We start from the raw sequence: 22,815 nt of genomic DNA on the forward strand, positions 1-22,815 counted from the left end.
ATAGTTGGAAAAAAACCCCACACATCTTCCACACAATGATGCAAATATCCACACTCCCACATGAAACCTTTCTCTCTCTAACAGAATAGGTAAAGGTGTATTTGTGTCTTATATTGCCTGTGCAGGTCTTGACATAACTAAACTCAGAAAAAATCGTTAATGTATCTGAGAACAACTGAAGCAATCTTAAAAAAAAAAACTGAAGAAATCATTGACTTTAACTTTCTCTTCAAATGCCTGGCACTGAATGTCCTGCTCTTGAGAATTGGACCATTTGAAACTTGCACGTGGGGTCCAAGGTGGTGTAATGAGATGGAGAAGGGGGTGGAAGGAGAGGAAGACAGAGAGAAATCATACAAGGCTACAAAGGAAGGCTGCAATCTATTCTGCAAACATAAGTACAGCGACACACTTTGTGGATTAGTGGGGTATACAGTATCTACAAGAGCTTTACTTCTGGTTATCTTGATATATGGTCACACGGCACCTGTGACCAACAGGGCCACGGTGTGAACACTCCCATAGTTTAACACAGACTCCATCATCTCCTCACCATGGGGCTGCTGACGGGACAGTAAACAGCAGCAGGTGCCCAGATCTCCATGGTGATAGACAAAAGCTCAGGAAAGAGAGAGCTGCTTGGTCAGAGTGCATTAACGGGATTTAGACACTACTTCACCACTTCAGAAGATCAAGCAATCAAGTACTCTGAGTCTACCTTACAGTTTCAGAGAGAGAGGGGGGGAGAGAGAGAGAGAAAGAGAGAGAGACAGAGAGAGGGAGAGAGAGATATACTTTAATATACTTTATAATAAATCCTAGCTAATAAATGTGAGTGGATGTGTATTACTGCTGTGGTTATGAAACAGAAGGCATTTGCTTATTTTTTCTTCTAAGTACCCTGAAGTACTATTTGGTAATAAGGTAATATAATTTTACAACAGTCTGTTTGCAATGGGTCATACGTGCAAACCACCGAAATCATTTCAACAGTACAATAATAAAGCTGATTCTTGTCGACATGTGTATCACGGAAGGAATACATGTTATGGTACAACACAATACTTCAATTCCTCTGAGGTCAAGTTCTGGATTTAGTTTTTAAGAACTGGTTATTATAGTCAACCAGTGTGCCTAAAGTGGTTAAAGAGAGTTTTGTACAGTATTAGTTATTGCTCTATTTAAGATACATTAATGTGAAGGCCATGCTTGTTTTTGCATGAGGTGTAATGCAAATAAATAAATGTTAACTAAAAGATGTGGAATTATCATATCAAGACGACCCCCATTTGATTTCCATCTAGACAACCTTTTTGAATTAGGGTAGATGGGGTGTTGGGGGTCAATGGTGCTGTGTATGCTCACATATTCCTGTTATACATTTTCATTCGTTTATTTCTTGTAGTTCATGGTTAATGGTTCCAAAATACATTAAAATGCATTTAGGTTTTTTTTCGGTCTAAAAAGAAGTCTTGATTAAATGTCCTACACCCTTGCAGAAGAATGTAATTCTATTGTGAAAATCTCAAAAATAACTATGGACAAATTGAGACTACAGAAAGAAGGTAATATATTTAAGGCTAATATTTGTGTCTATTACCTCTCTCTAACTAGATCAAACATGCATTTAACATAATCTTAGTTCACACCAAACAACAAAAACCTAAATGAAATAAATAAATACCAGGCATGAATAAGTGTCCACTGCATAAGCTTATGGCTTCATAGTCAGATGTCCAGTTTGTATTCATCTTCTTGGCAAGTTTCATTCACTGTTTAAATACACTATACACAAATTGTCATGCCTGACAAAGAGAGAAAAAAAGCGCATTACCCATGCACGTGATGTTCCGTTCATGCCAGACTGTGCTTATAATCACAACAACCTGAAGACTGTTCACTGCATGTGGACCCACACACATGAACAAACTGTGTGGCGATAAGTTATCCAGCTTAATACGTACAGCAGGCATACGTGTCTACACTACATTATCGCTGAGTTTGGGGGCTTGATCACACAACCTAATGGAGAGGAACAGTGAATGTGCATCCAGAGAACTGCTCTCTCCTATGTGAAGCGGTCAGAGTTCATCTTCCGTAATTTGGGGGGCAGATGTCCGTCCATGCGTCCCCCGCTCCCGGTCCCGCCCCCGGCCAACCTCTGCAGCTTGGGCGGCAGGTCTGCCACTGATTTGCTGATGGGCTCATTGGCCATCTTGGCAGCTTTGGAGACCTGCTTCTCGTCAGACACGCCTGGCACGGAGCTGATTCTCTGGAGCTTCATGGGCAGGTCTCCCAGGCTGTAGGTCATCTCTGACGTGGTGGAGCTCATGCGGAGAAGCTTGCGGGGCAGCCCGTCACGCCCCGTCATCCGCTGCAGCTTGGTGGGGAGCTTGGCGCTCCCCTCAGCATCCTCCAGCAGCTCCAGGCAGTCCAGGGAATTGTTCTTCTCGCCGCTATTGCACAGCGACGGTGCCGCGAGCGGAGAGGATATGAGCAGGGCCTCCTCCTGTTCCTTCACACTGTAGGGCGGTGTAGGCACTTCGAAGGTGGCGTGGAACTGCGAGTAGTCCACCTTGAAGAAGCCCTCCTCCAGGGAGATGACTGGGTAGAACCGGTGGCCCCACAGTACCTCATCCTCCGTATATGAAGTTCGTGCTTGGCAAGTCATGCCTGTTACGGAAGAGACAGACATGCTAAAATTAATCATTCAAACAGAAACATGAGCCTTGTGTCTTCTATACTCGGTGGGGATCACTATTCAAAACCTTAATGGAAGCCATGATAACACAATTAATTACTCACAATTCATCAAGCAGAAATGGAAATCTTTCTCAGTTGTTCATAACAAAAGCTGTCACAATGACCCAGCACTGTCTTTGTTAAGCCACTGAATATTGATGGAAAAAGCACCTATGAATTCACTCATCCAAACAGTAAGTTATTTCCATACAAACTCATTGTTTAAAACTATTTTGTACTGTGTATTATGTTCATATTTCTTCTTAACTACAAAACACATATGAGGTGGCAAAAAAAAAAAACTCTACACTATAAACAATGATTGTAAATGTGCAATAATGAGATTATAGGAGCATTAGTTAAACCCCTGGGACGAGTTTTTACATTCCACATCCAATTATTCATTTGGCTACCTGCCAAAGGACTTCGACAAGAAATCCGAGACAAAAGTCTCCTAGAGTGACACTACAGCCACACTACAAGCAGTGCTTAAGCACGGGATATTTTGCACTCACCAAAGCATTTGCATAGATGCACACCAACAAACATGTACTCCCACATGGACAGAAACAACTGTGTTAAGATACTAAGCACAAAACAAAAAGAACAGAAAAAAAGATGATGATTTATCACAAGATAAAGATAAAAAACTTCAGATAAAATTTTCAGTGAAATTCAGCTGACTATTTTCTGGGTTTTTCTTCACATGTCCTATATTTTCCCCCTTATGCAGTCGTAGCCAGTGTGCAGGATTCTTACACGTCTGTGCTGTGTCTTGCAGCTGTGCCACCCATCTGGCAAGCTGAGGTCCAGCACGCTGGTGTGAGTGCAGCCATCACCAGGTCTGTCCAAACTGCAGAACGCAACAGAAGGCCCTGCTTCTCTGGCCCGCCATGTGACCGTAGCAACAGCCAAGAAGCCGCACGTGACTGAAGGACAGGGGATGTGGTCATCCTCCCTCCCAGTGATGCTGCAGCTTTACTGGGTCCCGCAGGAGTCCTGACCAGGCTGATGGAACAGCTGGAAGTGGAACTCAAACTGTTTCAGTCTTCTCAGTTTTTTGTCTTTTTTATGACTTTCATCATTTTATAAAGGTAGACCAAATCATAATGTAATAGTACTGCAGCTAATGCAGCAAAAAATATTCAAAAATATTCTAAGTCAATATAGAAAATAATAGGCAACCCTTTAATGAAAAATTGGTTTAATTGAACATATATAACCACCTTCATAGTCATTGAAGAGATGACTTCCCTTTCTTTTTTTTGCCTCCTTTTTGAGGCAAAACTGCCTCGTCTACCTATCTCAGCATTCCCTTACCGAGGAACAAATTCAATTACTGAACCTCTCACTCATAATTGCTCAGGTCACAACAGGCAATGAATGCAAATTCAGTCAGTGACAGCGCTCTTAATCTTTCCCTCACGCAACCGACAGAGCTCCATCTTGACCTCGCCACGTCACAACAAATAGCAGAAGATTAAGATAATCAAATGACTTGAGCCAAAATCTCTTAACAGTTCTGCTAAGAGGCCAGGACTACGGGGACTGCCTTTAAAAGATTAGGTCAATAATAACACCCCATCTTTATGCATATTTCATACTGAATGATAGCGTCACTGCTTTTGCGGTAAGCGCAGCACCAAGAGGAAACATTAAAGAGGCACACACACACACCCACACACACACACACCAGGTCTTCCTCACGGGCTAAACGAAAGAAGAAACTCTTGCACAAAAAAAACGAAACACTTCTAAAAAATGAAGAAAATGAAATGTGAATTCTGTTTGATAAATGATAAAATTTTACATTCTCAGACATGAACTAAATCCAGTTTTGATTTGTTTGGCCCAAACCCTACCATAGACGTACACAAGGCAAGATAAAACTGGGAAAAGCTATATATGAAGAAAGTAATATGAAAGGGTCAAATAAATCAATTCCTTCACATCAAGAGTAGCAAAGGCCTAGGCTATCAGTTGAGCACAGGCTTCTTTATTCTCACAGAGTTTTACTGGTTTGGTGTTATAGCATTACCACTTTCATGAAGTACAAAATTACTTTCAGACGAATGCTCATCAAAAATCCATTTTGCTTTCATGGCTGTTCCTGCTCCCCACTGTAGTGTGAAATACACCAAAGTGATGGAGCAGACAGACCCTGTGGGCAGACAACTCATTTATTCATTTACACGGATTGAACAAAGAGACATTTTACAAAGCTAACAGATTTCATCAGTGGTCATGAGAACAAAATTTTTGGAATTACCAAATGCCACAGAGGTGCTCATGGTCAAGAATAACAGCTCTTGTGAGCTGAAGCCATTCACATAGCTGAAGGCTTCATTCTTTTCAAGGTAGCTAGCTACAGTAGATGATCATCAAACGCAAATATCACATAACGAGCCTTAATTGCTCTCTTCCTAACTCTGCTGTAACTGTGAGTGCAGCCTGGAGACTTTCTGCTTCACGTAACTGGTTTCTCAAGAGAGTAAAGATCTCTTTTCAGAGGATAATTAACGCTGCAGTATAACTATAAGGTTATAACGGTGTTCTCAAGGCCACAGCTAACGGCTAACAGACGAAGCCACAGATGTGAGAGGAGGAACGCCGCATGTAGTTTAGGGCACACCGCGTCGTTTCTGCCTCATTTCTCCAGAGAAAGTGGTTCATTCACAGGAATATTCCGAGCTAGAACACCGACATTATTGGGACCAAAGGCAAAGACACCAACTGAGACCTGGCGCTAGGGATCAGAAGCCTGATCGGCTGGTGCTGTGTATTTGCTTGCGGCCTGCCAAAAAGAAGGCAGACATCATTTACCAACAATGCTCGGGAATATGACACATCAGAGGCAAATTGTTTTGTTTTGTTTTTTTTTTTTGGTTGTGGTGGTGTTTTTTTTTTCTTTGTACAAAGGAACACCTGTCATCTAGGAAAAAAAGACATTACTCATCTCGACTAGAGAGAGATAAAAAGAAAAAAGAGACTATAAAAAGGGGAGAAATACATGAAAAGATGGCGGTGGGGTGGTCAATTTCAGCCACGAATTGAATGCAACAAATTCAGGGCAATACAATACAATATCATATTATTACCGTTTTGTATAACTGAGCCTATTATTAAACCAATAAAGCAAGCGTATGGGATCAGATGTATGACATTTATTATTCATGATGCATCATGAACCTGACAGAAGACTAAACCAACCCTCCCGCAGCAAATTAGAACAAATCAAAACAAATTATCCGTTCTTTCTCTCTCTCTCTCTCTCTCTCTCTCTCTCTCTCTCTCTCTCTCTCTCTCTCTCTCTCTATCTATCTATCTATCTCTCTCTCTCTCCATAATTACAATTTGAATAAAGCCAATTCAGTTGGACTTAATTCTCATTCATTTTTTATTAGTCCTATGGCCTTTGAGACAGTAGGTGCTGTTAGAAGAGAACTAAAAAATAACATCAATTTATTTCACTTAGGGGAAAAGAACTTATGTAATCAAGACTACAACAGTGTGTTTCTATGGAAACCTAATCCTACAAGCATGCACATGTAAAGCTGCTATGATCAGCATTGTATGAGTCTTGTGTTTGGAGGTGGTCTCCAGAAAAAATATGCATGCAAACACACACACACACACACACACACACACACACACACACACACACACACACACACACACACACACACACACACACACACACACACACACACACACACACACACACATTTATTTCCTAGAGAGAACACTGCCATCTTACCATTTGAAATTTGAAAAGCCTGACCCATGAGTGGGATGAGTGCTTTATCACCACGACCACCACTAACAACAACAACAACAACAACAACAACATTATCTTGGCTTTGAGGAATAATACCAACATACAAACTCAGCGTAACATGTTTGTGTTTGGACAGTGTTCAGTACTTATATAATTTATAGCAAGCATTATAAATCTTTGAAAGGATACAACTTAATACATAAGCCGATCTCTCTTAGCTTCTCTCTCTCCTTCTCTCACTCTCTTTTTCACACACTCTTTCCCTCTCTCTTACATTCTCTTTGCTGTATCTTTACGTCACTGTCCCTTTCTCCTGAGGCTAAGGTGGTTGAGAATGAGCAGTTGATGACAACAGAGAGAAAATTAATCAAGCCAGACTCTCCCCTGAGCCCTGGACCCCCCCCCCCCAACCCCCCCCAACCCCCCCCCCCGGACACTCACTCATACAATTACAGACCACCTGATTTCATTCGCACACTGAGGAAGAGGAACCGAACTCTCTAGGACCACCTAATCACACAGGAAGTAGCTGTTACTGCTGATGTGAGAGTCAGTATTTAATACATTTTTCTTTGGTGAAAAACACCAATGAAATGGTAAAGATGAAGAAATAGTTTAATTGGATAAAATTAAGGAATTGAACTTGGAAGTAACACTGGAAAAAAAAACAAAGAAAGCATCACAGTGAATTACAGGTTATAAAGCAGCAGCAAGGAGTTTGACAACAGAGCAGAGAACAAACAACAGAGCACCAATAAATAAAATTGCTGTTTGCCTGTGTGGTGATAAATCACCATCATTAATAATCAATCTCACAGGGTTACTTTCTTTTTGCTTATATATTACTGCGTCAACTTTTGCTTTGTTCTCAATTCAAAATCAACGTCTGTGCTGCTCTGTGGTGTTGCTGCCGATTTAGACAACGATGATGAGACACGAACACATTAAACGTGCCATGAGGAAGAACGCAACTGTTGATACCAGACCGCTCGCCCCCGTCCACACCGCACCGTTACAGTCACTAAACTCTGATGAAGCTTTTGGTGGGGTTATGAAGCCATTTCTATTGAAAAGCTTTTGTATTCTTTGCAGTGGGTAATAGTAAAATGCACCACCTTGTTTATTTATTTATTTATTTATTTATTTAATCAATTTGTTTATTTTTTATGTTTGTTTTTATGCTTATGATATTTACTCAAGTGTGTAAATGATCTAATGAAAATAAAAACTTATTTGAATGTTGGCAAAGACTGGACTGAACTCTCAGGAATGGCCCTGTCAACATTACTTGAGCATGCAGTGATTGTAGCACCTTTAAACCGAGAAACCGAGGACCAGATCCTAACCAGCATCCACATGCAGCCTTATACATGTGAGTTACATTCAACACACCACATGGTTATTGTATTATCGTAAGATATAGTTCTATAGCACTAAGTATAAGTATTTTATCCAGTTAGACAGAGAAGTCACAAATGTCCATAATGTGCTTTAGTACAAGCAGGTGTCCTATGCTGTAGAGATATTTGCTATGTAGATGTTTTTCTTATTGGCACCTCCTGTCCTCCTGTCACATGTGAACCAAGTCTCCATCAGATCCCAGCTGCTCAGAGAGTCCAGTATGGGCCCGTGGCTCTACGTCACAAAGACACACGGTGCATTTACGCACAGCACTTCACAGAGCCATGGAGCTGAGAAGAGAGGTGGGATGGGGTTGAATGAGATGGCTGGAGGAATGAGAGAAATTATGTGTTATGAGGAACGGTATGAGAAAGAGAGAGAGACAGAGACAGACAGACAGAGACAGACAGACAGAGTGAGAGAGAGAGAGGGATAGAAGAGCAGGAGTGGGGGAGTGATAAGAAGGTGAAGTTATCAGCACCTTGCAAGCCTAGCACAAAGCAGGTATGTGTAGAAATTGTGTCATACCGGGACAGGTCATCCACATGACAATACACCATTTCTGAGTTCACCTACTCCAGGACTAAAAGGGAGTTCATGATGCATAACCAGCACGTATTTTGAGGATTAAAAAATAATATCCATGTATTCTTATCAAGTACTATACTGCATGATCATTTATTTTTAGTGCTGTCAATTCCAGGTGCCGCGATTAAAAGTCCTTACCAGGATTTTGCTCAGGCTTCCTGGATTGTGTTGATTCCACTAATTTTACCTGGATTGCTAATTAGAAAATCTAGCAAGCTTGAGCAAAATCCTGGTGAGGACTTTTAATCGCGGCACCTGGAATTGACAGCGCTATTTATTTTACATATGGGCAAATAACATGATGCCGATACATGACAGAACTAATGCATACATAAATAAAACATACAACCTTTATACACACTACCAGTCAAACATTTGGACAAATCTGAGTAAATGTATATTCTCAATAGTAAAACACACATACACACACACACACACACACACACACACACACACACACACACACACACACACACACACAATTTTAAATGCACCTTCAGCGAACAGCTGAAGCAGTTTTATTTCAGAACTTTAGTTCCTCACTCTACAAGTCCTCTGCATATGTGAGAATGTTTTCAGGAATGACAGGAAAGCATCATAGGTTAGTCACCTTAATCTCATTCTGTTTCCTGTCCTTTGACACCTGACCCAGTTCATAAAGGGCTCCATAATTAGCTGATGAGTTGAACATGAGATCCTAAGGGAACTTGTAAACTGTTTGTATTAATTACACAAAAATAATTAGTCCCCTCAGATCTGGTTTATGGCTATATAAACACAGCCAGGACATTACAAGAAGCACAAACAGCACAAATGCTAAAAAAAATAAACTAAAATGTATCACTACTGCAACAAAACAACAACTGCTGAAAAGGTAGTGATGTTGTATATAGATTGAATGTGCACCTGTGTGTGTGTGTGTGTGTGTGTGTGTGTGTGTGTGTGTGTGTGTGTGTGTGTGTATGAGATAAAGAGAGATGGGGGGGGGGGGGGGGGGGGGGGGAGAAAGACAAACAGAGAGAGAGATGGAGACTGGGAAGTGCCCATAGAGTAGGGAGAGAAAGAAAGAAAAAATTAGAAAGAAAAAGAAAGAAAGAAAGAAAGAAAGAAAGAAAGAAAAAATAATTTAGACAGGAAGGCATATGTCAGGAGTTTTTTCTAGCTTTTTTCAAAGCTTTGACAGGCGTAGCATTACACTGGGACAAAAATAGCTCACCTCCAGAAGAACTGCTTCACAAAGGTGGCTACCTCGCTGAAGCATGCGCCTATGTGTTTATCCGTGATCGATTAATGCTGTCTTTAGAGACTCTCGCACCTGACCGATCAATGGTGCCAGTAACTCAGGCACTAAAAGCAGAATGCAGAAGATACCAGACATTTAAACTACTAGCCTAGCAGCCTCCATTGGCCTCAGAGCACACACACTTCAATGTGCGGACTGACAGCATTCTAATGAAGGGATATAACAAAAGCCCTTTAGACTACACCCATAATTTTACACTTCATAATGAGGTTTAAATTCTGATTTGTCACTTGCACAACCACTGTAGAATTTCAATCACAAAGCATACATAACAGTTGCATAAGCATTTGGTGGCCATTCACGTTGTTTCCTTCAGTCAGGAGCTAACAAGCGCTGTATGGTCAAGTGTGAAGAAGCACAGTCATTGTGTAGGCCTGCTGATACCAACGTGGTCAGTGTGGATGTGCGGCGAACCAACTTTTGAACGTACAAGACAAACTACAACTCCCAACGTACAAAACAAACTACAACTCCCATAGTCTCGCACTCCTTTTTGATCTTTGGTGTTAATACATGGCTGTTCTTAAATCTCTGGGCACAGCAGTAACCCTCGTCACACGCAGTTGGGGACTGTTTGTGAGCCCATTGCCCATTGTTTAAATGGGAAATGAATGTGTATTATCTTCTTCGGTTAGATGAACATATTTAGTCTTGCTTTACAGCAAGAACTGTGTACAGGGCTTTGATTTGGAAAAAGATCAAAGAGTTCATTGCCTTCATTTTATCGTTAGTCTAGCGGCTGCCAAGTGGATATTCCCCAATTCCACTCACCTCATCACTCCCTCTTGGTCCTCTGACAGTTCCTGGGTTGTTATTTAAAGGATATAAAATCACAGTATGAAAATGCACAAGCTTGTAGGATTGCATACGATTCGTTATTTCAGTTCTTGGCTAATTCACAAGTCATAAACTGATGAATGATTTCAATGGATACTTTCTCTTAATTGCTTTGAGAGCATGAGTTAAATGATGTTAGTAAACCAACTATAGCTTTAATTATCATGGATAACAATTCCCTGTAAGATGTGCCACTAGCCTGTGTGCATCTACACTAAACCCTTAGCTCCTTAAATCAACCAAACGTTCATTTGTTTGGATCGCTTTAATCAAACTGTAATTTTATACAGTTGATCTTAGATGGCTGCCCACTGCACACAAGTAATAGAGCCTCCTGGCAACAGCCTATTTGTAGATAATGTTGGGTCACACAGCAGAGTGTAGCCAGACCAGCAAAACTGTAATAATTAGACCATAGCTTATATGTGTTTAATATAGCACGCAGATTAATTCATTAATTAAATGATCATATGTGGGACACGTCCATTCTCCTTGTGCTCTGCAAGCACAAAGCAGTAAGGTATTAAACCCGACAAAATGTAAAACTTTATAGCCGTGCCAGCTACCGCGCGTCGCTTTGTAGATGAATTGCTGCTGTGAGCGTACAGGGTGCATCAGAGCAGATTCCTTTGGAGCTGGAAACTCAAATGTTTCCTAAACGCTGCAGGATTTGCGTCCCGTACCTGTGCCACGCGAATCACATGTGGAGTGTGTGATCATCGGATTCACTGCTGTGCCAATTATTTCCAGTCTAACTGTTTCTGTCTGTCTCATTCTCTCTCTCTCTATCTACCTCTATCTATAACTCTTTTCCTCCTTTCACGCCCAGACCGTCTGTGTGCTGCATTACAACAGTTGCTATGGATGATGCTCCATCCTCAATGAAGCGGGTTCGAGTTCGGGGGGGGTCCCCGCACACCACTGCTACCCCTGCAGATTCATCCCCATTCACTGCATCCCCAACAAATCCCTAAAGGTGCAATTAGACGTCCCTCCCCGTGTGGGTGGAGGGTGTGTGTGTGTGACGGGGGTGACATGGGGGTGCGTGTGGTGGTGGGGGGGGGGGGGGGGGGGGGTGACGTAGACAGCTCCCACGCAGCCTGCGACGTGCCACCACCCTCAGCTCCATTCATCCTTTCTCCGGTCAGAAGGAGCCGGTTCCTCAGTGTGGTGATTACAGTGGAACAGTGTCAGGATGCTGCGCTGTACAGGAGGTTGAGCATACAGCAACTGTGGGGGTGGGGGGACGATGAAGGGAGGGGGGGTAGCGAAGGCTTGCTGGGTCTGCGCGGGGGTAACAACGCGTGCAGCTACGCAGGGCACGACAGGACGATCCACACGGACAATGCATCGCAAAAAGAAGAATGAAATTTGCATCTTGGCACATGGGATGCTGCAGTCCTGTAGCAGTAAGCTGTAAGATCCACCACACACACCGGCAAGACACTCCTACAGCACAACAAACTACAATATCCACAAGAATGTGCTGAAAGCAGAGGCTATAGCCGGCGATGTCACTGTTAGTGTCTTTAACAGGGTGGGGGAGGGGCAACCGGGCAAGGCTATGGTTCAACTCTGCATCGGCGCAGAGCCTTATCCCACTGATCTGAGAGCAGCACTAAATTTAATTTTGCATTTGAGGGGATCTTTATCGGTCACTGTAATGGAATTCTGCAGTGAACTGCATCCTTGCAGAACACACCACAGAAAATAAGTGAGGGAAATCCCCAACATGAATATAGAAGCTATATATAATTCATTCCAATTGTAAAACCGATTGTAAAAAAGATTAATCCTACAGATGTGTATAGGCAAGGTGTATATAAATAGGACATTTCATAAACAAAGTAAAGGTTCAACAGAAAAAAAAGACTTTATAAGAAAGACTTGTATAAGGACAGAATGCAAAGGTTTAGATTCAGGGGCATATATAGAATGAGTGCTGATTCAAAATAACACATTATGTTTGGCTCACAGAGGGCTAGGTAGGACACGAACCAGCAAAGAAAAGCTGTTGCATATGCTGACAGAGAGATGAAGGGTCCCTGAGGCGGAGGGCTTTGCCCTCTGGGTTCAGGATGAATCCGTGGTGCTCTGACCCTGGGCGCATCAGACTTAATTGGCATCCCTGCTATCATCTGTTTGGTGGAAGCCCTAGTGTGGGGGCATGGGGGAGGAGGGGGGTTGTTCATTTCAACCACGTGAATTAGAGAACACCATGGCGTCCAGCACTGTGCAGTGAGGGCTCCTAATCACTCACAATGACAGACCTTCAGCTATCGGCATCTTCTCGCCACCCTGTTAGCTCCAGCTGTCTCCCGCTGCAACGTGATTGGGCGAGGGAAGTGAAGGGGGCCATTTAGCTCCGCCTCTGGTGTTCCCACCTCTGATTCTGCTGCGGTATGTCATATGTTGACCACAGCACGCAGCCGACAGATCACAGCATTACTCCAGGTCCAGTAGTAATGTATATTCTCACACAATAAAGCACAAAACAGACAACCTTGGGTTTTGTATCTGTAAAAATTAAGTTGCATACTTTGGCACTATATAATATAGTATAATCCATATCAGGATGCTGAACATATTAAAAGCTACTGAAGCAGGCAGTGCAATAAACATATTGAGCACATTGTCACTGAAAGATTCATTCCACCGACATGACTGACAGACAGCTCAAAAGTGACAGTGCTAAACTGGAAACACGTCTGCGTGGGAGTAGGTTGCTCAAGATGGGATCGTTTTTCTGTGAAAGCAATGATTCAGTGTTTCTTCTGCTCTGCATAATGACCCTCTGTAACCCCAATGAACAGAAAAGCTTAAGAATGAATGCAAAGTTTAACCTGCAAATCTCCTGTTGGGCTCCCCGTCCTGGACGGGCCTCCTCAGAGCTGCTCCCTCAGCTGCCGTATTGTGTGTGTGTAGTGAATGCCTACCTGAAACCCTAATGAGACTCAGTCCAACATGGGGGCCGCCGAGACACATGCCCCCAGCCTCCTTATACCCTATTTGAAATTCACATTTCCCTTTCAATCTCTCTCTCTCTCTCTCTCTCTCTCTCTCTCTCTCTCTCCCCTTGCTTTCTGAGTGTGCAGGTTAATATGCACCAGCTTTGTGGGCTTGTTCAGTACTCTGTCTGACAGTGAACACTGGGAAAATTCCAATCTGAATACTGAATATGGAAGGGAATTAATATCAGGTGAATTATTGCATGTGCACAGAGCAAAATACAAAACAGACAACAATAGCAGTTAAAAACTACTGATTTACTCCCGCATTTAACCCAGTTCGTTTCAGCTGTGAATCCACAATAATATGTTTACTATCAGTAATTAGGTACAGAGAAACCACACATGTATAAGTCAAACGTGTAAAAAGTATGATAAATAAAAAAACATCCACGACAAAGGAACAAACCCAGTTAACGAACATGGGATATTCCGCATAAATATACTACTGCATGGTCATAAGCGGACACACACTCAAATAGCACACAGATCCCCAAACACACCCAAACACACATGACCTCCGCTGCATCAGTTTGTCTCTCCGGCGTGCCATATATAGTATCCGGCCTCCCACGCACCTCTCGGCAGGCAAACACATGGGCACGGTGCTCACAAAATGGCACAAGAGCAGAGCCATTTCCTCTGAGCATGCTTGGAGAATTCGGGAGCGGGGACAGAACGATAAAATGAACAAGGGATGAAGTGAGAGCAGGAGAGGGAGAAGGCCAGATGAAACCCCAACAGCGTTTAACAGCACTGTGGCACCGTGTGTTCGCTCTTTCCATCCATGCTTGTTAGGAGGTATATTTGTAGGCAAAATATCATCTTCTCAAATTCCTGAAGGCATGAGCAGTGGGTCAAGGCTATTTGTCTTTAATAGTGGACAGACACGCCCCGTGGTTGGGCGCTGTGACTTCTGAACGTAACGTTATATGAAATAATGATTGAAGGTATAATGGTGGTTTTTTCGAGGCATTCACAGACAGCAGAAAGGTTTGCTAGGCTGCTTTCTAAAAATGAGATGCTCCTCAAGAAGAATCTTTGATCCAGGGATTGTTGTTTTAATGATGGTGCATGTGTGGATTTCTCCGATGATTGCTCTCAGTGTAGGTAAACTTCTGAAGGCCTGAATCCAAAAACAGACAACAAGGCGTCAAGGTTCAGGAGTCGCGTTCTTGTGCTCCATTCAGAAATACGATTGCTGTTTTTATCGGGCCGCGCTGTGACATCTGAGGAACACGTCTGCTCAGACGCACCTCTCTTCCCGAGTCATGAGGGCTGAAAGGAGCTGAGATATGTGGCCAGACTTTAGGGAGCAAACGCCAGCGTGGTCTTACGCTAACGTCTCAGCCCTGAGTACAAAGAGCGCAAGTCGTCATCACAGACAGCATCAAATCTACATGACAGTCCCGCAAAGCCACAGTCCCGCAAGCCACAGTCCCGCAAGCGTGCCCCTTTTCTGCTGATGCTGGCACAGCTTTTCAAGCATCCTGCATGTGCTGACCGAGCTCAGTCACCCACCCCCCCCCCCCCCCCCCCCCCACCACAAATCCCCCAAAACACGAAATCCACCTTCTTGAAAAAGGAAGTCGTGAAAGCAATGCATTTACACAGTGACTGTAGCAAGTCCAAAGTATTGCAAATGCTCCTAGTCTTGAGGAGGTGCTGACAAAATCTATCCACCTCAGGAATGTGTGGTATTTTAAATCGAAGACTATATCTAATCAGTTTGGCTGCTAACATTACTCCTGTTAGGATACAGGTAGTTTACTGGTGGAGAGGTTTGAGATGAAAACAATAAAAGTTATTTAATTACTACATCATGGTCGTCTATGGTGGCAGGCTGGCTAACATAGCATCCACAAAATGAGGAAGGACTACACCCTCAGCACCTTTATTCAATGAAGGTGCTTTCAGTGCTTTTGCGGCTGACAGTGCACTTATAAACTAAATTATTATGGTGTACTCCTTCAGTTTTAATTCCTTCAGTGCTGATGTAGCTTCAAACCTGATATTTATATGACGCATAAGATGACAGAGAGCAGATTTATGCTACTGAACTACATAAAGAAATATTCACAGAAATATACATTTATAGCTGATTCTTTCATATGATGTCCTCCTACATAAATCAGTGAGTGGGCACCACTATACCACATTGTGTCAGACTTGGTGTACCTTGCCCAGAGGCAATACTGCAGTGCCATCCGAATAGATGGTTTCAAGGCAGGTGTAGCTGGTGTTTCTAGAGCGACCGTGAATGAAGTCTGTTGATTTCAGACCTCAAAGCCACATGCTGGAGAGACAGGCCGACCGTTGATTGTTGCCTTTGAGGCAAACGATTGGGAAAAAAGGCTCAACCGGAAATCATCTTACATGTCCTGCACCAGAGCAAATGAACAGCTAAGAAACTCATTTGAGCTCAGAACAGGAGCCCATGCCTTAAAACAACCGACATGGAGGGACGTTGTGATGCCACTAGTTATTTATAACCTGGAGGTAAAATATAGATAACTGCAATTACTATAGCCGTCCTGATACCTATGCGAGACAAAACACAGAACTGCACTTTGTATCCTTACTGAAGGACGTTCTGAATTTAAATGATGACTTCTCAAAATGTCTGCCTAATTTCCTCATGAGAAGTCAACAAACTCATTCAGGCATTTGAGAGAAACTCAAATGTTCACAGGGATGGTGAGAGGAGGCGGGGCTCTGAGGCACTCCACACCTCTACAAGCCTCTTTTAAAGCTGAAAAGTGGAGCGCTTATAAATCTGTTGTCTAAAGAGTTTTACTAACATGTTCAAACTACAGACATTACTCATGTTTACCTATGTTTGTTTCTACTTAGTTTATAAATCCCCCCATACTACAGTTGTCTATCCAGAGATCACAACAAGAAAAAATGTTTTCCACAGTTTTCAGGGCATCAAATTAATCAGAAGTTCAGTGGTTGTGCAAAACCTTGAAAGCACATGAGGGGGGTGGGGGGTTAAAAGCAGGTTGCCATGGAAACAGAGTTACAGTGACCAGAAAACCAGAGCGTCTTGGGATCTGGGAGTTTCACTGTAGGCCTACATACATTTTTAATGGAACATTGTTTTTTTTTTGAGCAACAAGTTTTTCATTACTAACTCTCTTGAATAAGGAGAACTTAAATTGAGCTTATGTTGAGCAACTCCAGTTTCATCAGTTTAATGTGATCGAAACACAATAAACCCTCCAAATTATCGCTAATTACTGAAGACATATTTAAAGACAAACTATAATATTTTAAGTAACAGCCAGGACACATTTCACATAAAGGCCCATAAATGACGATGAACACTAGTGCCATTCTGTGCCTTTTTATAATACCTTCACACAGAAGTGCCAATAAATGCCAAATGTCATTATGCAATCACAAATTATTTCAATGCAACACTTCCAGGTTTTATTAACTGTATCTACCACACTCTTCCAATCCAGAAGCCAAGGGCCCTTTAACAGGATCAGCAGCGGTTTAGAGAAGCAAAGGATTTGTTCTCTCTGTTGGACATCACCATGAAGACTTTCCTCTCTGCTCCAATTAAACCTCTGTTCTATGTTTTCAACAGCTGACCTCAGAGATCTTAATTAAGGGAGCTAATGGTATGAGTTTTCGGCATTTACAGTTGGGCTAGTAACTTAGTATGATTATCCATCATCGGTAAAATCAAACTTGATCATCAATATGTCTCACTGAAGCTAAAGCAAGCCTTGTCATACTAGTCTCAGAAGACATCTCCAAAGTACCAGTCAATCCTGCCAGATTCGTCCCAAGACTCTCAAGACTTTTGCTTTGCATAACCTAATTAGCAACAATGTAAAAAAATGCTAGAAACACAAAGCGCAGGGACCCTGACGCAGAGTGAAAACAGCAGGCTGAAACAGACACGTGAGCACACGTGGGCAGAAACCACGCAGCTCCGTGTGCAGCTGCTTGTGACATTCAGGGAAAAGAGGACACAGCCTGTCTGAGGCTGGAAGTGCCACTCTGCCATCCTGCGTGGTGTACACCGTCAACCTCCATGCTCTACTGTACTTGAAGGCTCCACTCTGCCATCCTGTGTACTCCATCCAACCATCCTGTGTGCTACACCACCATCATGTGTGCTACACCACCATCCTGCGTGCTACACCACCATCCTGCGTGCTACACCACCATCCTGCGTGCTACACCACCATCCTGTGGGCTACACCACCATCCTGTGGGCTACACCACCATCCTGTGTGCTACACCACCATCATGTGTGCTACACCACCATCCTGCGTGCTACACCACCATCTTGTGTTCTACACCACCATCCTGTGTGCTACACCACCATCCTGTGGGCTACACCACCATCCTGTGGGCTACACCACCATCCTGTGTGCTCTACACCCAACCATCCTGTGAGCTACACCACCATCCTGTGTGCTACACCACCATCCTGCGTGCTACACCACCATCCTGCGTGCTACACCACCATCCTGTGTGCTCTACACCACCATCCTGCGTGCTACACCACCATCTTGTGTTCTACACCACCATCCTTTGTGCTACACCACCATCCTGTACTCTACACCACCATCCTGTGGGCTACACCACCATCCTGTGGGCTACACCACCATCCTGTGTGCTCTACACCCAACCATCCTGTGAGCTACACCACCATCCTGTGTGCTCTACACCCAACCATACTGTGAGCTACACCACCATCCTGTGTGCTACACCACCACCCTACATACAGTCCATCAGCTCCATAGTGACAGAAATTCTGACACATTTCTGCCTAACTTGTACTTAGAGAACGAAAGCACAGCTAAATACAAACGTTATGAACACTGCTGACAAAGCTGACAGTGTCAGAGCACTGAAGAGGAAAAGCAAACGTGATGGAGACAGTCTGCAGAAACATGCTGCACGTACAGCCATGCTCCACTTTTATATCCATCTAGTTTGCTTTAACTGTTTTAACACTAAACTCTTAAACGATTTGTTACAGTTAACACAATCAACAGACTTCAAAGTCAGAATGGGTATAAATCTATATTTTAGACAAAGTAAAAATGGGAATCAAATATATGCTTAGGGCAATGACCCGTTGATGTCATTATAAAAGGTATCAATGTGAACTTTTGGAGAATTTAAATGTCAAACTGTTATCCCTGTAAAAACGGCCTACACAGCTGTCAGAGTTAACCACTCACCCTGAATATGTGTATCCTACCACTTCACCACCAGTCAATAAAACGCAATCAATCAAATCCAATAAAGAGTCATATGGTCTGCTCAGTAGGGCTGGACTCGGTAACACCTGCCATCCAATTATATTTTCCTTACAAAACGGTCAGACTCCTGGAGTAAATCGCTTACCTGTTGTTTCCACGATTCCTTCCAGGATCACCACTATTTCGAACTGCTCTGTCTGCATGGACCGCTGAGAAAGCTCGTAAAACGGGCTTTTGCTGTCGATCACGTGACAAATAGTGAGCGGCGAAACGAGAAAGAGTTGATCAGCTCCGGTGCTGAAACCCACGTCCAACTCCAGCTGATCCAGCGGGAGAAACTCGCCCTCGGGCGTCTGCCGCGACTGGGGAAACGAGCAAAAAAGGCACGAGGAGAAATGACGCTTTCAACTCCGCGAGGCAGTGAACCCTGCTGACAGCAATTCGCATTTATGTGGCAATCACAGGTATCAATCATCAGAAAATGGGCAGAGTGTGCATATCGAATCAAAGGTCAAAGTTCAGAAAGACCATAGGCACATCTGGCTGCTAATTACACGCCTTTCTATCCGCACTTGAGTGTCTAATGACAAAAACATTGAGATGGACAAAACAGAGCAGAGGTTATCTCCTATCACAGGCGGATACCAAATTGTTATGGCTATCTTTGTTTTTATTTATACCGTTTGCATGCTAGCTAATGTCTACGCTGAATATACAGAAAACGAATTTGCTTAGCCTACGATGTAACGCATAAGGAAGGTAATTACTACAATGGCCTCCGTTAAATATCTGCTTTGGGCTAAGGGTCCGATGCAAATGTCATGATTACATTTTCCCTGTAGGCACATTTCTCACAACAAAGTTAATTGACTTTTACAACAAAGTTAATTGACAAATAAATAAACTATATAACTACCTTGTAGTTGAGCGTGAGGACTTTCTAAATAATAGCATTAATAATTCTATATTTACTTATTTATAGTTTTTATTTTATCTAGTCATTTAAACAACAGAGGACCAGCACTTACTTTGAGTAATTTGCAGCGTATCTGTGCGGAGACCATATGACTGTTGCGCAGGTTCCCGACTCTGAACATGAGAGTGAGTTTCCCGTCTCTCATTGAGATAGCTGCGTGCTCACTAAACATCAGCGTCTCAGCCCTTTTCTTGGGCTGAGACATTTTAATGAACATGCAGCCTATCAAAAAGGCATCTACAATTGATCCAAGGATAGACTGGAAGAGAAAGAGAATTATCCCCTCTGGGCACTTGTCTGTTATGTATCTATAGCCGTAGCCTATGGTGGCCTCGGTTTCGATGAAGAATAAAAAAGCCGACGGAAAGTTATAAACGTTGGCGACGCACGGTGTGTACTTGTCGTCGTGGGCTCGATTGAGGTCCCCTCGTATGTATGCAATGACCCACCACATTGAGGCCATAAAGAGCCAAGCGACTGTATATGTAAGAATGAAGATGAACAGATTCCAGCGCCATTTCAGATCCACTAAAGTGGTGAATAAGTCTGAGAGGTATCTGCTGGTCTCCCCGCCGAGATTCCCGTGCTGGACGTTACAGCGGCCGTTCTTGTCCACGAATCGCTGCCGTTTCCTCTTCTTCTCCTGGGCGGGTTGATTGAATCCAGAGCTGCTGGATGAGGTGGTCACTATCTGGTAGTCGTCCCCAAATTTCTTCCGAAGTGCAGACATACTAGCCTATGAAAGAAATGTAATTGAGAGCTAAATCCCTGTTCTGTGCAAACAAAGCACTCAGCGTTAATGGGCTCGCTTCTGTTATAAATGTTCTGCGCAACTGAGAGCTAGTTGGACATTCTGAAGGAAAAGATAAATCTTACCTATGTTTTACCATACGGATCCTCTCCCTCCACAGGCGTGTCGTTAATGCATCTCAGAAAAATGCTTACGAGGAAATAAACATAGATTCGACAATTAAACACTGATTACGAAGCATGTCTCCTCGTTAGAAATGGCATTAGGGGTCCTGAGGGGAAAGAACGCTGGACCAACTCTCCACAGGCGCTGTCCGCAGTTTCAGTGCTGAATCAGAATCTTTGGTGCGCCGCTGCTCTCTCGGATCACAGTGACTGAGCGGACCCTGACGAGTTACAGCACCTGCCGCATCCAATCTTGAGTTCAAAGTTGCTGATGTTCTCAGTCCTCCGTCAAAAACGTGTCAGTTCACGAGCGCATCTCTCGGGCATGTGGCGATAACTGCGCGCGCGTTGTTTTAAGACGAAATGTGTACGGACGTGCGCCAGATTTAGCGCGTTGCTGCTGCATACACTTCAAGACAAAAATCTCGGCATTGTCTTCTACCTCCTTTGTAAAAAGATATTAATTCAGTTTGAGACAAAGGCACGGATGAGGAAGAATGTTCAGTCGCGTAGCGGTTACAGCTTTTGCCGTCAATAATAATAAGTTTCTGAAGCGCTGATTCTCGTCCTGCTCAAGTCACGGTGTTTAGTTTCCAATACAAGGTGGTCTTAGCGCCAGCTGGTTTTCTGTCCCCACACGCGATTCCTCTATTTGCGCTCCCCATGCGCAGACTGTTGTCTGGGGTCCCTACCTACAGCGCATATCATGGTTTGGGGGGAGGGGACTTCCCATACTGACGGGTAAAGATCACTTTTAGCGCGCGGATTGGTTATTTGTTCGATCTGTTGTTTAAAGGGTAGAACACCAGCTATACGTCTATTACGGATATTTAGACCAGCTCATATTTTACGTAACTATGAAGCTTTAAGGTCTCCTCTCCTTTCCTATTATACATGTTCTATTTATAGCCCAGGTGGACGTCAAATGTAATTTTCTCATCAAAGGACAGGAATGGCCAAGCACCTATACTGCTGTTCCGGTCTAATTTGATTTGTGTTGACAGTCTGATTTACCAAGGCCTTGAGAGGACAGATGCACTTTGGAGAATCTGGACTCTTTCTGTAAATGCATAAAGCCTCTGGCTCTTATCTAAAGTAAACAGATAAGGCAATAAAACATACCGAGATTATTTTTGAGTGTTTCCTTCCAGTGCATAAACAAAAAGATAAACATGCAGTGTATGTGCCTTTGGTGTAACACACCTAATGCCTAAAGTATGTCAAGTATGTGTGTGTCACTCTGCGGGGGACTGAACAACACATGTTTAAGATGGAGAACAACTCATGTTCGTTGGTAATCAGATCAGTTGTTAACAGACTTTGAACAATGCTAGTATCTCACATCAGTCAAAACTAGCTGGAACTAGTTTATCAAATGAGGTTGGACCTGAAAAATACATAGACATCCTCGTGATGACTTTTAACCACTAATCTTTGGGCACAACTAGACTCAGGGATATCGAGAATCATTTCTTCACGTTGTCGTCGTCCCCCCCCCCCCCCCCCCTCTCCCTGTGGTTTCTGTCTCATACATTTCCTCTGTTTCCTCGTTTCCTCTTCTCTTCCCAGAGGGAGACTGTTTTCCTTCCCAATAGAGAAGCACCACACATACACACCTCCCTAGCTGTGGAGTGCTCATATGGGCTCCTATAGCTGCTACCGCATATTTAGTAAACATAGTAAAAGACTCAGTAACGTAGTGCAAATGGAATACTGCTTTGTGGAAACATTGGCTCCCTCAGTACAAATGTTTTGTTTGCCAGATTCCAGGGCTATGAATCTAACAGACCAAACAGTACAGATTATAATGGCACAGCTTATGGTCAGTGCTTTATTTGTCATTAGTAACTGGCCATGGTAATAATGGGAGACATTTCACTGATTTTGAAATAAACAACATTCGGTATGTGGGGGTAAGTAATTAAACTACCTGATAGTTGCACTGTTGAAAGGTAACAAGCTTCAAAGGATCTTTCAGTGTTCCCATATGCTGGGCAAACAAAACTGTGAACGAATCACAATTTGCTAAAAAT

At 43.1% G+C, this 22,815-nt stretch overlaps 1 protein-coding gene across 1 annotated transcript; it reads right to left on the reverse strand.

The window, feature by feature from the left end:
- Window positions 1-1,553: 1,553 nt before the first annotated feature.
- On the reverse strand, window positions 1,554-21,454 carry kcnj3a (potassium inwardly rectifying channel subfamily J member 3a). Its single transcript, XM_077002730.1, has 4 exons — window positions 20,744-21,454; window positions 19,920-20,603; window positions 19,037-19,253; window positions 1,554-2,673 (listed from the first exon to the last, which is right to left on the reverse strand). The coding sequence occupies exons 2-4, from the start codon at window positions 20,595-20,597 to the stop codon at window positions 2,069-2,071; spliced, it is 1,500 nt and encodes a 499-aa protein (XP_076858845.1). The 5' UTR covers window positions 20,598-20,603; window positions 20,744-21,454; the 3' UTR covers window positions 1,554-2,068.
- Window positions 21,455-22,815: the final 1,361 nt, after the last annotated feature.

This window comes from Brachyhypopomus gauderio, chromosome 4, assembly GCF_052324685.1.
Source record: "Brachyhypopomus gauderio isolate BG-103 chromosome 4, BGAUD_0.2, whole genome shotgun sequence".
NCBI lineage: Eukaryota > Metazoa > Chordata > Actinopteri > Gymnotiformes > Hypopomidae > Brachyhypopomus > Brachyhypopomus gauderio.